The sequence below is a fragment of the Sinocyclocheilus grahami genome, unplaced genomic scaffold (assembly GCF_001515645.1).
Source record: "Sinocyclocheilus grahami isolate Dianchi unplaced genomic scaffold, SAMN03320097.WGS_v1.1 scaffold693.1, whole genome shotgun sequence".
Classification (NCBI taxonomy): domain Eukaryota; kingdom Metazoa; phylum Chordata; class Actinopteri; order Cypriniformes; family Cyprinidae; genus Sinocyclocheilus; species Sinocyclocheilus grahami.
Window position 1 is genome coordinate 213,964 of NW_015505872.1, and position 17,435 is coordinate 231,398.

The window sequence follows — 17,435 nt, forward strand, 5'->3', positions numbered from 1 at the left end:
TAGAATTCCATGAATATATGAATACCTCTGGATATTATTTGATACATATTCCTGATAACCTTTTAAAACAATAATGATATATTTCACTAAGCAAGTGTACATTTCTTTGTTTACTGTTAAGATGCATGCTGCAGGCCTACATGAGTGATTTTCTTGAAGGACAGACATTTAACCATGATATTATACTGATTAATAACTTAGCGTGCATAATAACAAAATGCATATAGCCCAATAAATTCAAATGATTAAATATATAATAGGCAGGCCTATAATACTTTTGTTTTGGACCCAAGGCATTGTGTGTTATATTGTTAAAAAATAATATTTTCTCTTTTTAATCAGCCTATTATAATTTTACTCTGTTGAAATGCAACATTATGACAGATTGCATCAAGAACTAAAAGCACCGGATACAAGGAATGAGCCGGTTAAATAAAGTAAAACATAGGACACAGACATAGCCTGACCTCTCATCGCCTCTTTTAAGTCCACCCTTTCGTGAAAAGTGTTCAAATGCATTGCACTGATCTGTGAGTGCCAGCTCTCGCTCTGCCTTTCCCGTGTTCACCTGTTGCGAGGCTCGTGCGCTATACTCGCGATGTTTTGAAGGCCGCCTGTAGGTGGAGTCAGGAAAACATCTGGTGAACCGCGCGCTCTCTGTCGACACGTCCAATGACTCCAATCTAATCCGCCGCCGCCGCACCGGACACCAGGCGCAAGGCGTCAGGGACGAGGGGACTAGAGCCCGAGAGCCGACAGTTGCGAGTACGACATCAGAAAGCGTACGGTCCATATGAACACCCTATAGTGTACAAGACCGACTGGGAGGCAACCACGGAGTGCACTAATGAAGACATGAATAAGAAGGGATGAAGTCATCTCCTGCGCTTTATAGCCAGCAAACATCACCGATGAATGAAGTGATCGATCAATCCACCGCTCAAGAGGCCTCGATGGTGGAGGAGTCGGTCTCGCTTGCTTTCGGCCGTATGCGCAGAATGTCGCGGGAGAGATGTGGAAAGAGGCAGGCTGAGCTCTATTAATACGGACAGACCCATTGATCATTCAGCTCAGCTGCTTTGCCCATCAGTGCAGTGCCTGGTTAATATTGCCCACCGGACCGCTGGCATCGGGCTATGGGCGCACCGTACGGAACGCGACGTTGTAAGCGTTTGTTTGATGAATAAAGGACATTGGCGTCTCTCTCGCGTATCATGCTGGTGGACCCTCCGCCGTCACGCGCAGCGCTTCGGCTCCTGGACATAAACTGAAATACGGTGCAATGTGTTCGTTTTGGAAATTCAATAAGGTGCGCAATAAAACACCGTGTGAGTGCCGCGGAGCATCGGACAGGCTCGCAATCCACGCCGTGGCCTGTGTGTGAAACGCGCCGGAGAATGGAGAAGTTCCTGCAGATAGCGCCCCATTCCCTGGCCATAGTGCTGTCGCGGGTCAGCGTGGAGGAAGCAGCCGCGGTCACGGAGAAGCTTCAGCACCATCACACCGGCTACGAGATATTCGCCGACTTCAAAGCGGAGAACATGCAGCACTTCTGGAATAAGAAAGTCACGGACGCCATATCGGAGACCTTCTTCTTGGGCTGGATAGATGAACATGTTCTGCTCATTCAAGGCAAGGAGGATCATTTGGAGGTCCTGAGGGAAGGATGGACACGGAGAGCCCTCAAGCCACCGCGGGGCTTCGAGATCAAGTGCATAGGTAAGCCCTGACCAAATGGCATCACACAGGGACCCTTGATGGACAGCCATGGGGAAGGAAGCAAGCAGCCAAGTTGTTTTTCGAGGAATAATGTGGGCTAACGTTAGTGCCAGTGAATTATTTTAACATGGTGATGTGTGGTTGCAGAGGTTTGAAAGAAATTTGAAAATCTTCATACTGAAGATGCCAGTAAGGTGCACTTGCAAACTGAAAATGCAGAAAATTCAGTATGCGGTTCTTATGAGGTCAGGTTTATCTGTTTGAAGAAATTATCTACAAGGCAGACATTTTAAGAAGAATTAAAAATGGGTTTAGTTACCTTGCCATGTAAGAAAAGCATTTTACTGTAAAAAGTGTTTTAGAAAAAAAAAAAGTATGAAAATTGTATTTATATTTTATAGGCCTATATATATTATACATTGAGATTATTGTTTTTAAAAAGTAAAAAAAATACTTTATAATTTATTGGGTTGTCGCAGTTCCAGACTTCCTTGAGAGAACCATCATGTTTTTTATTTTATTGAAGTGTTGTACCATGCAGTGTTTTGTGTTGCATTTTCTTATTAATGTTCATATAGTATTATTTTAGTGGCCTGCTGTTTGGGCTTTGTGTTGATTATTGTGCTCTGTGTTTAAGCTGTTATTGGCTAATTGCTGATGAGGCCTCTTTGGATAAACGTTGTCACCATGTGGCATTCCAGCAGATTTTAACAGCTGAAATAGGTTGGTTTATCAGCATTATATATGTTTTAATGACATATAGGCCTACTGTTACATTTTTTTTAAATATTGTAGCTGCATTTTGTGTGGTAAAGTTGCCATGCAGATGCCACGCCAGCTGCCGGTATGCTATAGAGCCAGTTGTATACATTGATGTATGTTCACGGCCAGGGGGAAAAAACACTCCCTTTTTTTTAAACTAAATGTGGAAACAGGAATTTGCAGATTTATTGTAAAACTATAGGCTAAATAAAGTCCTTAAATGTTGCTTTTGAATATGAGGTCAAGGGCCCTAGATATATTAAATCAAATGCTTTCCCAGTATCATGCAGAAACACATTTTATGAGGATTTACTTGTTGTAAAAACAACATGATCAAGGCCAATGTTGCTGTTACTTTCAAACCATCCATTCTGACTGGTTCACCCATTCTTTGCTCTAAACACTCCCATACATCTTGACGTCTGCTTGAAGGAGAAACAGGTTTAAAGTTAAATCATTCCACTAGAATATACATCATACAGAAATGCATGTACACAAAGATGTGCTTTATCTCTGTGGAAAGTTCCTATCCTTAACTGCACCGAAAACATTGATTTACTCAATTGTAATTTGTTTTATATCAATCTTTAAAATATAATAACCTTTAGCAACATAATAAAAATGTCTAAATATGATTAAATATCAAGAACATGAAAATAAAATGGTCTCCTTTCGTGGTGTGGTGTCTTATATCCCACCCGTAGTTGTCTTGGCTCTTCGTACATGTTCAAGGCTGTGTAAACAAAGGATATTTTCAAGGGAGAGACTGTGAAGAAATGGGCCTCCAGTCACACATAATGCAAACATAAAACAAACCTGTACATATTACTGCACTATCAGCTCGAAGGGAAATTCTTCTCATTCCACTACCTGGTACTGAATGATTTGTTTTGGAATGTGGATATGTCTAGTATTTGCAGATTTGATTTTACTTTTTGCCTTAAATGGGGTGATCTACATTCCAACTCATAAAATGATTGATTCTTCATTTTGAATGTTTGCAGTGATTTGGACTTTTTTTAAAAATGAGTTTAAAAGAAACATTCGGTTTCTGGTTACTTGTCAGTTCGTGGTCTGCAATACCTATTCATTTCATGATCTGACAAAGCTCTTTAATTTAATTTTTTTTTATCAACATACAAATTAAACGACTGATACAGTACATCATTAACTGCTTTAGCATCAGCTCAGATATGCAAACACGATTTTTAGATTTTGTGACATAGCATCTTTTGTAGGAATTGATGTTGTAAACATTCTAAGCAGTTATCGTCATTTGAAAGGATTTTTTTTGCTTATCATCCCTTATATCGATATTCATGATGGACAGCCAAATAGACAGGCCTTAACCATTTAACATAGTGACTTTTTCTTGTTTTCCTCAGCATGTCAAAAACTTTGTTGTAAGAATATTTGAAAAGGTAATTTAATCATTATAGAACCTAAACAAAGCATCCTGCTTGTGTTGGATGGCCATGCGTCCTCTCTTTCTTGGGCATGTCCTGGCTGGGATTTCAAAATTGCCTGAAATGTCCGGGTTTTGGTTTTGTTTTTTTGTTTTTCTGTTGACGTGCTCTTTACAGTCTTCACACATGTGTATTTGCATTGCTTTGACTGTTTTGACACAATTGGTCGATTATGTAATGCCTGCATGCTATGACTTTCAGCAAGAAAAAAAATGTACATTTTAGGCAGAAATCATGACTAAGGCAAGTCCGGGAAAAAGAGGATGTATGGTCACCCTCGTGTATCATGTCACATAAACTTTTATGTACCTATATTATATGTTACATAAACTAGAATGCAAGATTAAAATTAGATTTTAGAATTTGTTCAGTTATGGTTCTGTACCATTAAGTTAAGCAAGTTTTTTTTTTTAACACCGCAGCTTTATATAAATGTGTCCCCTTTTTACAACCCCTTTATAACTTATGTAACTTATAACTTAACCCCACTTACTTGCTAATACAATAGATTCTGCATCTCAGGAAACTAATTGTTGGCAGGGTTATAGATATTCTATTCCTTGAGTTTTTTCTTTCTTCCTCCTATGCAGTAAAACAGGAAAAACAAAAATAAAGACTCAAAGTTTAGAATGTGTTTTTTAGATGCATGACCCAGACATCACCCCTGCTATCTAGACAGTTAAAAAAGTTTCCATAGTGCTAAAAATATCTTGACGTAGCACAGGCCCCTCAGGTGTGTGATTATCATAAGCATGACAAACAAGTAGTGTCAAGTAGAGTTCATACCTGTTTGTGTGAGTGGAGGGAAGGTGTTTGTGCTCCGTGATTTATCTGCTAAGGGTGACATTAACTCTCCTTAAGTGAGGAACCTTTCCTCAAATCTTTGAAGTCTGTCTGGTAAAACTTAATTGCAGACATGGAGTTTGACTCAAGCTTATATCAAAGCTTTTGAAGTAAAGAGCCTGGGTGTTTTTACACTCAAAGTTGAAACATATTTAGATGTATTTTATGCAGTCAAAATACTGCATAATAGTAAGATATAAAAATAATATAGTTTAGGAAATGTTCATGAGAGTATAGCGGCTATATGATAATACTGCTTTTTAATGGTGGTGTTCTACTTTGCCTTACAAAAATGGCGATGGTTGTTGTTGTTGTTGTTTTTTACATGGAGCAAACAAAACTATTTTGACTTGGAGAATTTAGATTTTGAACATTTTCCAACATAAACAAAATATGAACAGTTTCTACAAAGTGTGGAAAACATAACCTGCAATTTCTTCTTCTAAATTATTAGAAATTCAAGATGTGTAATTCAAAGCACCATATTTTCTTCTGGATGTCAGGATGAATTGGGCTGAAGATTTATACTCTGGGTAGATTGGAATGGCTACCTCTCATGTCTTTGTATTACTTGGAGGTCGCCCAGAGGCCATGAAGTTTTAGGTTTCACACACAAAAAAAAACACTTAGAGCCTTATTGGTAACCACACTCTTGAGGAGATTCCTCAAGGCATCTGCAGAATAGTATTAATTTTGCTGAAAAGTGAGAATATATCTATATGTGTTCAGCATCTGGCAGTACTCTGTTAATGAAATGTGGATGGCTGTCCATAGATCAGCTTGTCACAGGGAGGAAATGTACAAGGACGGTGATAGTACACATGGACTGTGGTGGCAGGTCTGCTTTGACGCAGATGGGAAGGAAGACTGGGGGACAGGAAAGGGAACTCTGTGGCAAGCCCTAGAAGCCTGGTCTTCAATAGGAGGAAAGGGAGGAGTGCAGAAGAGAATGAAGGGAAATAGCCAATGGATCAGCAAATCAGCATTGTGTAGGGAAGTGTGGACAGCCTGGCTCAGTCATAGTCAACTTTCCTTTTCAGACAAAAGGTGTTTGACAGTTGGACCACAAGTGTCATGGTTTTATGGATTTATGCTGTACGTTTCACATATCATAAGAAATCAACTCTTCCTTACTTGATCTTTTGAGTTGAAGAAGATCATTGTACAATGACAATATACTGTAATATTTGAGTACTCCTAGCTAAGATGAAATAATGGCTTGTTCTGAAACCAAAAACACAATGAGCTAATACAGGTCAATGTGATCTCATGTATTTGTATATATTTTACTCAAAATCTACGTAAATGTACGTTTGCATAGATAAAACATACAATACTGACAGCATCTAAAACACAACATGTGTGCATTTGAAAAAGATATGTGTGCCCTCACGGAGTGGGTTAAGATAAGATTTTTAGCAATTAAAACAATACTAGCAGAGAGTACTTTGAAAAACAGTATGTCATCATTTGGACTACTTTGGTAGTGCTTTTTGCCATTTTGGAATAAATTATTGTGAATACACTTGCCTGCCTGTTACATTTGTCTTTATACTGTATGTATTCTTTAAAAATGGTCAGGTTTAGAGATAGGAGGTGGATTTGTGGGAAAATATCTATATAGTGGTCTATTGTAACTAAAAATATTGTTATTGTACACACTTCTGCCTGTTTCATTGTTTATGTTGTTTAAAAGTGGTTACATTTAGGTTTGTGGATTGGACTAAGGGATCTAAAATATATCTATGCAAGTATAAAAATATATTTATGATATAAAGGAATCATAAATATTTTACATAAATACATGTTACTGCTTACATTTTAGATGCTGTCATCCATATGGTAAGTTTCAGCAACTACCTAAACAAAAAAGTAGGTTTATTTACCCGAAAAGTGTTGCGTATTAATGAGAATTATTTGGTTTTATTTAAGTCAAAATATTATTTTTGAAGGTATTATGTTACTTGAATGTATTATATTACTTGAATTATTTTATTTTGTTGAACACAATCGTTTGTGCCAACAAAACTAAATTTCATTGGTTAAATCAGGTAGAAATAGTTAAATGTTCCTGGCTGTATGTAGCACCTACTGCTCTGCTTCTTCAGAAGGATGCCAACATTCAAAAGAGCAGCTGAAGTTTATTTTTAACTGTATCTGTAATTATTTTACTGCAGTTTTAACTGTTTATTTGGTGCTTTTTAAAGAATCTATTACAAGTTAATGAGTAATGCCTTAAATAAACGCTGTATAATGAAATTGTGTCCTTTTGACCTCCTGTGTGCCTCTACTTGCTCCTTGTTCCCCAGTTCGCTTGAGGGGTTAAAGTTTGTTAGATGTGTCACCAGGTGTGTTGATAACACCTGATCATCCACAGAGAGTAAATCATTTTGTGCATGTCTGTGTGAGAGAGGTCAGCAGTAAGTCATATTGAGTTGTACTCTCTCTGTGGTATCTTACTGCATATTTGGCTGATGTGGTGTTTGGGACGCTGATGCCTGTGCAGGTTCACTTTCAATACCTCATTGTAAATCTACCACTCCTGCCTGGGCTTTAAATGTACTGTTAACTTTTTCTGTGTAGGAAAACTGATTCCATGTTTAAATTTGTAATAATTTTAAGAGTAGTTGAAATAACATTAGTCAGAAAGATTAATAGAAGTGTCGTCAATTTTTGTTTTTAGTAGATATTCTTGTTTTTTTTAAGTCTCTTTCTGGGTTTTTTAAAAACTAAACCCCATTAGACTGTAAATATCCATATATAATGTGTCAATTGAGATTACTGTACCTCCATGGCAGAAAATGTATTAGGCCTTCATTTAGTTTGGGCGTAAATCTCAAATAATGTTAAGAGCTTTTTCTGTGGTTGACTTCTATTTTGACTATCATATTCATATTTATATTTATCTAATTGTATTTAATTCAAGTTATACAGGTCACACTTTAAATTACATTAGAGTGAAAAAAAGTGAATTAGCCTCTTACTACTTTCATCCAACTGTTGAATTGACAATTTGATGTTGACAACATTTGTTCATGTTGGCAACATGAATTTGTGCGGAGAAATGTGTGTGGTCTTAAAATAACCAAACAGTATTAAGTTTTAAAATTTGAAGTTCTGTTTTTACTCATTAACTATGCATTTTAGCCTGCCAGTCCATATCTGAGCTTCCACTTTGGCCTATACTTTTGATACATTTTCCAGTTGAAAGCCCAGCTGTGGTTTTGATCTTTGGCCTGTAAGGAGATCTGTGAGTGATCTCTGTGATCTGTTGTGGAGCAGCGCTCTCCTTTAGCCTGGAGCCTAACCTACACTTCACTTTCTCTCTCTTCTGCTTCACTCTTGTGTCACCTTGGTATAATTTTGCTGAGTGTTGTCTCACTATCTGCCATTCTTGCATGGTCTTATCAGTCTTCTGTGTATGTAGACTCGTATGAGACTCCGAGAATGCTGAGAGCTTTCTGCACAAATCTCAGTTCATTTGTTTGCTCCGTCTGGCTGTAGGTGTACTGCACAGTCATACTTTAAAGTTCAAGCCAACACATTATAACTATGCTAGTGTTTAGATTTTTTTTTGCACATTCATGATTTAAATGTCTTTGTTTTGAATGCTACATTCTTGCTTTTTTAGGTTCACAAGTAAAGGCATTTTACAGCTGTGCCATTGTCAAACCTGTACTCTTAAATGAAGCACAGGTTGTGGAGATTCTACAACCTGGCATGTTCCCACTTGAAATGTTATTCTGACATTTATAGAGTGCTTTGAAAGGGGAAAATTACTGTGATAAAGACAATAGTCAGCAACTCTTCTGTCAGTTTGTTCCAGAGGTGGGACCAAGTCATTGTTTTGCAAGTCACAAGTAAGTCTCGAGTCTTTGCATTCAAGTCCCGAGTCAAGACCGACAAGTCCCAAGTCTAGTCCCAAGTCAAGACAGGCAAGTCCAACTTGAGTTGCAAGTCCTCAGCTTTAAGATTCAAGTCTTAAACAAGTCATTAGTGCTCTTTGCCCAAATTAGTGTCTCGGTATTAATTACTATATCAAATTCATAGTAATTTATATCAGGAAGGCAGGTAGAATATGTTTGACATAGTTCAATTTCATGTGAGATGGATGCCCTCAGTAAACCTACTCAAGTTCAATTTAGGGATTGTGCCAACATAGGACAAGTTTTTTTTTTTAGTAACAGAATAGCAAAGACAACTTAATTTCATAGAATTAACAGCTGCAACGTACTTTGCATGTGTGCTAGGGATGTAACGGTATGAAAATTTCTTATCAGGATTATAGTGACCACAATGATCACGGTTATCAGTAGTATCACGGTATTGTTAAAATGTACTGGAGATGTTCAAAACGTACTGACACATAAATCACTTCACCAAGTTTTATATTTAAAAATCAACAAACAACAAATAAAATGATGTTTTGTTTGCATAATCACTAAAACAATAACATTACCAATGATGTTCGGATTTTAAATGACAACTTGACTGACAACAGTTTAATAGCATGTTGAAATATCTAATGTAAATGTTCAAATAAAGCTTTGAAAAAGTTTCATAAAAAGGTAAACCTCACATTTCAGCCTTTTAAATAAAGAAAAGCTAAGTCAAAATTGTTGATTAATAAATGATTATATGTATTTTATCTGCTCCATAAATAATTCTCGATAACTTATCTGAATTGTTTACATGTGTAGAATCCACATAAGCTTGTTTTTCATCAACTGGTCAAAATTTATAGCAGGGCATGCAAAAAATATATGCTTCTAGGTGTTATATCAAAGCCAATGAGCCATTATTTGGAACCTCAATGAAACAGATTAAAAAAATATGTGAGCGGAAATGCAGAAAGAACTGCTTTGAAAGAACTAGAAGAAATAACTGCAAGCATACTTTACAAGTGAGAAGAAACGTGCAATATGGATGCAGACGAACTCATGAAGACAAACATTCAAAAATGCTGTGCTACCATACTTTATAACTAAGAGTAACAAAGACAAAATAATTTAATAGAAAAGAAAATGTTGTTTGTTACATGTTAAGCTTATAATATGCATAGTTTAAAATTAAATTTAGGGGCTATGTGCGCTATAGGCCTACAGACTGATTTACAACACGTGAATTCATTTGTTTATGCTGAAAGAAATGGAAGTGACATAAGTGCCTGGTGAAGAGGGAGATAAATTGAGTAGCCTTTATAGTTATTTATACAATACTCATTTTGTGAACGAAACACTTCTTCAAATTATATTTTAAATGATCATTAGGCCTATTGCCGCTTGCCCACTTCAGACATTAGGCATAATGTGCATTTTTCTTCTTCAGATTATGGCTAAATGGTTTGCAATGATTAATTTTAAATCTAGATTAAATCAGGGTTTATCTAATAATTCTGTTGCACCAAACTTTAAACCTTTAAAAATAAGCAGGTTTACATTTGAACCCATCATTGTGATCCTGGATTTAAGTTATAGGCTATTTAAGATTAACTTTAATCCTGTTGCACCATAACTTTAAACTCCGATTTAAATCTCGATTATGGATTAACTTTAAACTTAATGGAGGTTTAAATAAAGTAAAATGCACATGCAATTAAAATATGTAACTGATCGAACAAAAACAGGTCTCGGAGAGGTGTTTATTACAAATAAAAATGAAAATTAAAGCACATGGAGTTGGCAGAGTGCGAGGGTCGTGTCGGGATGCTCGGGATGCAGATCCGTCACTCATGGTGCACCCCGGTGTCGGACAAACAGAAGAAGTGAGGAATATTTTACAGCAGCAGTCACAGTAATGATGAGGCGAGCACCAGTGATCGCGGCTGCGCCTCTCATCGCATGCCTGCTCCGTGTGTCTGCTGGGCGGCGCTTTTCATGAACGGAGATCGCTACTAGACGAATCATGTCATTTTTTTTTCTTATCTCGGTTCTTTTGTCGTAAGTTGTGCTATTACTCCATTAATTTATACTAGCCTATATATCCAGCGCTCCCTGAACGCAGTCTCTGGCTTATTGCCAGTCAAGCGCAAGCATGCTGCAGGGAGGAGTCGAGTCTCAAGTCTTCTGAGTCGAGTCGCAAGTCATCAAATTTGGGACTCGAGTCCGAGTCAAGTCTGGAGTCGTGTGACTCCGAGTCCACACCCCTGGTTTGTTCCTCTGAATAATGGAAAGTCTTAAGGCTTTAATGGAGTGGTGTACAAAAATATGTATCTTTTGAGTCATAGACAATGACCGTTATTTCTGACACTTTTTTTTTTATCAGACTTGATCACGATGTTAGTACACACATTGAGATCGGAGACGATTCTCAATATAATTGTCAATGACATGAGTCATGACACTGTTTTTTGTCAATTCTATTCTTAGAATATATGATTTTGAAAATCATAATGAAGATAAAAGCCTCATTTAAAGAATCAGTAGTTTGGCATAATATTTTATTACATAGAAAAAAAAAAACTGTTTTACTTCTTAAAGGCATAGTTCACCCAAAAATGAAAATTACCCCATTATTTACTCACCCTCAAACCTATAGGTGTATATGAATTAATTCTTTCAGATGAATACAATCAGAGTTATATTATCCTTTTGAAGTCCGTTAAAGTGCATCCATCATAAAAAGTACTCCACATTTCTCCGGGGGTTAATAAAGGTTTTCTGAAGTGAATCGATGTGTTTGTGTAAGAAAAATATCCATATTTAAAACTTTATAAACCATAAGCTCCGGTGAGAATATGCCAGTCTCACAAGTTTTGTTTCTTTGTTTCTCTCTCCTCTGCGCTTCCACGTTCAACATTTCTCACTGGAGCTTACGCTACACCTACGTCCAGGGGCGGACTGGGACAAAAATTCAGCCCTGGCAGTGTAGCCACACCGGCGCACATTACCACACCGACACAGCCCCACCCACGGACACACACATTCACTACTTACATTTGTGTACAGATGGGGAAATAATATAAGCAATACCATATACTGTATGTAACATATATTTAAACATTTAATGTTTGTGTCTGGCAAACAATGCTTACTACTTTTTAAAGAGCACACATTTATAACAAATTTACACACACAGTAAAAACAAAAGAAAAAGAATCTGAGGATGTTGTAGAGTCTGTGTGCTGTCTGTTTATGCCATCTGTTTGCGGTTACTGTCATTCTCTACAGTATGTTGTTCTTTGTTGTCACTGTGTGTCTGTTGGGTTTTCCTACCTCTACCACACTCCTCCCTGTCTCTGCTTGGCCTACTGTAGCATCCTTCCTCACAGCACTGGTGTTGAAAGACCAGGGGTCTCTGGCTGTACTGATTCCAGCAACATCCTAGTTAATGAACACAGTATAGGACTTAAACATTACAGCAAAATATTTTCTCACTGACTGCTCTCAACATTGGAATACACATGAATACAAACAAGTAATAATAGCAAAAAAGGGAATAGAATATATAGCAAAAACTATAAATATTAGCAGCAGTAAATCCTTATGATATAAAATTATTTGTGAATTAAAGTATGCTGAAGTGACTGTGGCAAAGTGGAAAACTGTTCTGTGGTCAGACGAATCAAAATTTGAAGTTCTTTTTGGAAAACTGGGACGCCATGTCATCCGGACTAAAGAGGACAAGGACAACCCAAGTTGTTATCAGCCCTCAGTTCAGAAGCCTGCATCTCTGATGGTATGGGGTTGCATGAGTGCGTGTGGCATGGGCAGCTTACACATCTGGAAAGGCACCATCAATGCTGAAAGGTAGATCCAAGTTCTAGAACAACAGTTGTTGTCTGTTTCCCAAACCCTTGTGAGGGTAAAATGGGTTTCTCAGACTTATTTTCAGTGCTGCAACAGACATGGAGGCTACAAGATCTTGTAAGACTAGGCAGATAGAGGGATAAAAAAACAATATTAATAAATAACATATCAAAATAATATTAATAATACTAATATGAATGAAAATAAACTATTATTAAAAAGGACACTTATAACACCATTAAGGTATATAGCACTTTCAAATCATGGTTCTTTATGGAAGGGTTCTGCTATTGGTACAAGCCAAATAATTGTTTTCTAGTACTGTTTAGATCCATTTTTCTTAGGAGTGTATTAATTGAGAGATCCAAAAACTAACAACCAAAAACATGTTAAGTTGTCTATGTGATTTTATGTGGACTCTAACTCTGTTGTTCATTTGAGGCTTCATTTATTGACCAAGAACAATAAAGCACAACTTTTCAAGCTCATTGCTGGCAACTTTTCAAAGAAAATCTGAGGCATTGCTGCCATCTAGAGGCATGGAGTATAATTTTCATCTGCATCCATCCTTCTGGTAGTGTTTTAATGTAAATCAAGAAGTTTTGTCTTGTGAGTGACTAAATAAATATGTCAGTGTATATATTAGAGTTTTAAACCGAATTGATAAAAATAAGTAACATTTTGATTATTAACAATTACTTTATTTGTTTTGCAATGTAACCACACACACACACACACACACACATATGTATATGTGTGTGTGTATATATTCATTATATGTACACGATTATGTGTGTGTGTGTGTGTGTGTAGATAGATTTCCCTCAGCCATATCACCCTGTAGCCCAAGACTGGTTGCCCACTGGAGCTTAGCAGGCTTGAACCTGGGTAATACCGGGATGGGAGATCTCCTGGGAAAACTAGGTTGCTGCTGGAAGGTGTTAGTGAGACCAGCGGGGGGTGCTCACCCTGTGTCTGTGTGTGGGTCCTAATGCCCCAGTATAGTGACGGGGACACTATACTGTAAAATGCACCATCCTTCGGATGAGACGTTAAACCGAAGTCCTGACAATCTGTGGTCACTAAAAATCCCATGGCACATTTCGTAAAGAGTAGGGGTGTATCCCCGGTGTCCTGGCCAAATTCCCTCCATTGGCCCTTTGTCAATCATGGTCTCCTAACAATCCCCATCCACTGAATTGGCTCTATCTCTCAGTCCTCTCCACCTATAGCTGGTGTGGTGAGCGCACTGGCGCCGTTGTCCTGTGGTTGCCGTCGCATAATCCAGGTGGATGCTGAACACTGGTGGTGGTTGAGGCGTGACCCCCTCATGTGGTTGTAAAGCGCTTTGGGTGTACAGCAATACACAAAGCGCTATATAAATGCCTCATTCATTCATAGATAGATAGATAGATAATAGTTTCTTGGTAATAATAACAACAACAATAATACTAATAGGGTTAATAATAATTTCATTATTATTATTGTTTTTCGTTTTTCCTAAAAAGCATAGTAAGCCTCCTTAATCCCTCTCCACATTTTCAGTGGCATCTCCACTATTCATCTTTTAGAGATGTCCTACTGCAGAGCCTATGAGCTCATCAAGCAATGTCGCCATGGTTACGGCTGCTGTTGCGGCTCAGAAATAAGATGGCTGGTGTTTTTTCCCCCCTTCCTTTTTGTATGAATGAACCAGAGCAGCTTCGCCTTTCCCCCTCCCATCTAACTTCACTCTGTTTTTCTTCACCCTGTCTCTCTAATCCAAGCCCCCCATCCTCCAATCCACAGCCAAGCAGACTAGTTAGTGATTTCAGCTGATGAGCAGGCGGACAGCGATAGGACAGTGTGAGGAAGAGGTTATAGCACAAGGCCTCTCTCCTTAAATGTACTTGAGCTGAACCTGCTGGCCACAGTGAATAAAGGTAGAGACAAATTTAGATTCACTCTCACAGTTTCTGATGCACTTGTGGAGTATTTTGTGCATTTTTACTATTTTGTTGACATAGAGGGCTAGTTACATTGCATTGCCCGAGCACACTGACACTAATAGTAAATATATAAATTGTATGTATGGTTACGGGCCTAATCAGACAGTACTAAAAATATGAAAGGTGTAACAATGTATAATGGAACTGATGATGGATTCAAGAAAAATGTTTAATGAGATGTATACCTCAGCATTCAAAACTTTGGGGTTAGTAAGATACGTGTCGAATATATGCTGTTCTTTCGAACTTTCATCAGATCATCCTGTTTTTTTTTTTTAAATCACAGTTTCCACATAAATATTAAGCAGCATTAACTGTTTTAACATTGATAATAATAAGAAAAGTTTCTTAAGCAGCAAATCAGCATTAGGTTGACTTCTGGAGCATCAGGTCATGTGATCTTATTAGGTCAGCCACCATGAGACGATCCACTACATGTAAAATCCTCTTAGTTTCAATTTATTTTAAGGTGCCATAATTACACAAGTATGTATTACTAATTTACAACATTACTAATTTGCAACTTGCTATAGGCTTAGGGATAGGGTTTGATTTAGGGTTAGTTCCTTCTAACTATGTGTAATTTACTATTTATTTTTGTATTTACTGTTATGTTTTACTACATAATTTACAATAGTAAGTTTATGTAACGTAACAAGGACACTAAAATAAAGTGTTACCTTATTTTATTAGACTACTGATCCGACTGGAGTCTTCATCTCATGTGAGCCTGCATGATTTCAAGATTATTATATTAAGTACAATACATTTATTGAGTGTGTCATAATTCATGTAATATGTTGAGCAAGGCTATTTGGTCATTCAATGTATTTTAAGGGATACTCAGCCCAACAATAAAAAAAGTCTCATCATTTGCTCACCCTCATGCATTCTCAGGTGTGAATGACTTTTGTTCTTCTGTGAAACACAAATGGAGATTTAAAAAAAAAAATAAGTAAAGTGGATGGGTCCCTCAAAGCTAAAGCTTTAAAAACCACACAAAATGAACATGACGATCCATACAACCCCAGATGAATCAATGTCTTCTGAAGTGAAACGATAGGTATGTGTAAGATGAATATTTTAGAATTGTTCAAATGTATAATATAATTTCCGGCCAAGTGTCTTGCTGTGAATGTCAGCACCTTGTGAAGTTATATGGAAGCACAAAGGACTGGCACTTTCACAACACGCTTAGATCACACTTCATAACATTCTGACATTTACGGCAAGTGAATGCACGTATGAAAATTGAAAATTCTAAAGTTTATAGTTATAATTATAGTTTATAATTTTTGAGTAGAGTATCCCTTTAATGTCTAAATAAATACAAATGTGTGCTGATGAAAGTAGTGGATGAGATTTGCTTTTTTTCTTTATTCAGTCACAAATGAGAAAAATACAAATTTCTCTCTTTTCTGTAATTGTTGTGCTTTGGCCTGGAATTTGCTAATGAATGCTAAAAGATAAAATGAGTGTTGAATAGGACAAATACTCAATTAGCGTAGAACTAAAGCAGGTCATGGGGAAGATAGAGAAGATGCGCACTTGTTTTAAAAAATTTTTTTATTACATGTTATTCTTAGGAAACCTGCAATGGTCTGCATGTATTTTCTATTCAGTCTTTGATTTCCTTTATGAACCCTGCTATTATTTCCTTTTCCCCCCATCTTTTTTTTTTACATCCATGCTAACCCGTTCTCAATCACACTCCGAAACACACACGCTCACGTACAGCCTCTGCTGCGCGCTCACACACTCGATCGCTTGCTCTGCTGCTCTACTGCCTCCCCCCTCACTCTCTCACACACACACACACACACACCCCTTTCATAAGGTGCTGGCAGCAGCAGTGTTAGCAGCAGCAGCAGCAGCGACGGCATCGGCATTGAAAGAGGAGGGAGCCTCGGAGACGAGATGTAGTCGCGTGAATGAGCGTGTAGCCTCACAGCCGCCGTCCTCCTTTTACTGTGGAATTACGGAACAAAAGAGGAGAACCTTTCTTCCGCAGCTGCAGTTTCCATTTTTCCACCTTCTCCCTTGTCGCGGTTTTTCTGCCCTCCCCTTGTGCGTGGCGTCGTTTTCGACGGAGGCTAGTGGCAGAGCTGTAGAGGAGGGAGGCTGACACGGGCTTGTCTGCGGACTGAGATCACCAAAGCTTCGAGGTCACCTCAGAGGCCGTTCTCTCCCTTCTTCTTTTTTTCCCTCCCCCTTTGCGTTTTCTCTTTCCCTGGCAGGCCTTTTGTTTTACAGCGGACTTTTCCGAGGGGCTGCCGCCACCGTGCTGAATTGGGCTATTGTTGGACAGGCAGGCCTCTCTCTCTCCCTCCCTCCCTCCACAATACCCTATCCTTCCTCCCTCCCTCCCTCCTCTATCTTCCTTCACCACTCCATCCTTTCATCGCAATGCACCTTGCTTAAACTCATATGTGTGTTTGTCGGTACGCACGCACTGTCCGGAATTGCCTTCGCGCTGCTTCTCGTTCTTCTCGCCTCATTCCCACCCCACCGTCTCCCTCTTCTCCCATCCCTGCAGTGCCTGGCGACATAATGTGCCCTTCGTGGCACATGAATCCGGATGTTTGGCAGGGGGTCGGTGGGATTTGTTCCAGCCAAGGGTGATGCCTCAAAGGACAGCCCAGCCCAGCGCTCCCACGCCCACCTCCAGCCAGCCTGCCTGTCACTGAGCACGCCCGCCTGCGACGCCACGTGTCACCCCCGGTTCGTGTGCGCGTACGCGTACGTGCGTGTATGTGTGTATATGTGTACGCACGTGTGCATGTGCGAGAGCGCCCTTACCATGACTCTTGCCTGATACCTGGACTGGGGTGTCCCCTGCCAATGTGGGGGAGGGACTGAACCTCAGGTTACTCCCCACCCCCTCCCTCCCTCCCCTTACCCCCTTCCCT

The 17,435-nt window shown here is 38.6% G+C and overlaps 1 protein-coding gene across 1 annotated transcript in view; it reads left to right on the top strand.

Moving 5' to 3' along the window:
• Nucleotides 1-17,435, top strand: part of LOC107559650 (storkhead-box protein 2-like) — a 48,632-nt gene continuing 31,197 nt past the window's right edge. Inside the window, exon 1 of the mRNA XM_016243548.1 lies at nt 1-1,719. Within this exon, the coding sequence (XP_016099034.1) occupies nt 1,398-1,719 (322 nt within the window). The 5' untranslated portion in view covers nt 1-1,397. The remainder of the gene's footprint in view (nt 1,720-17,435) is intronic.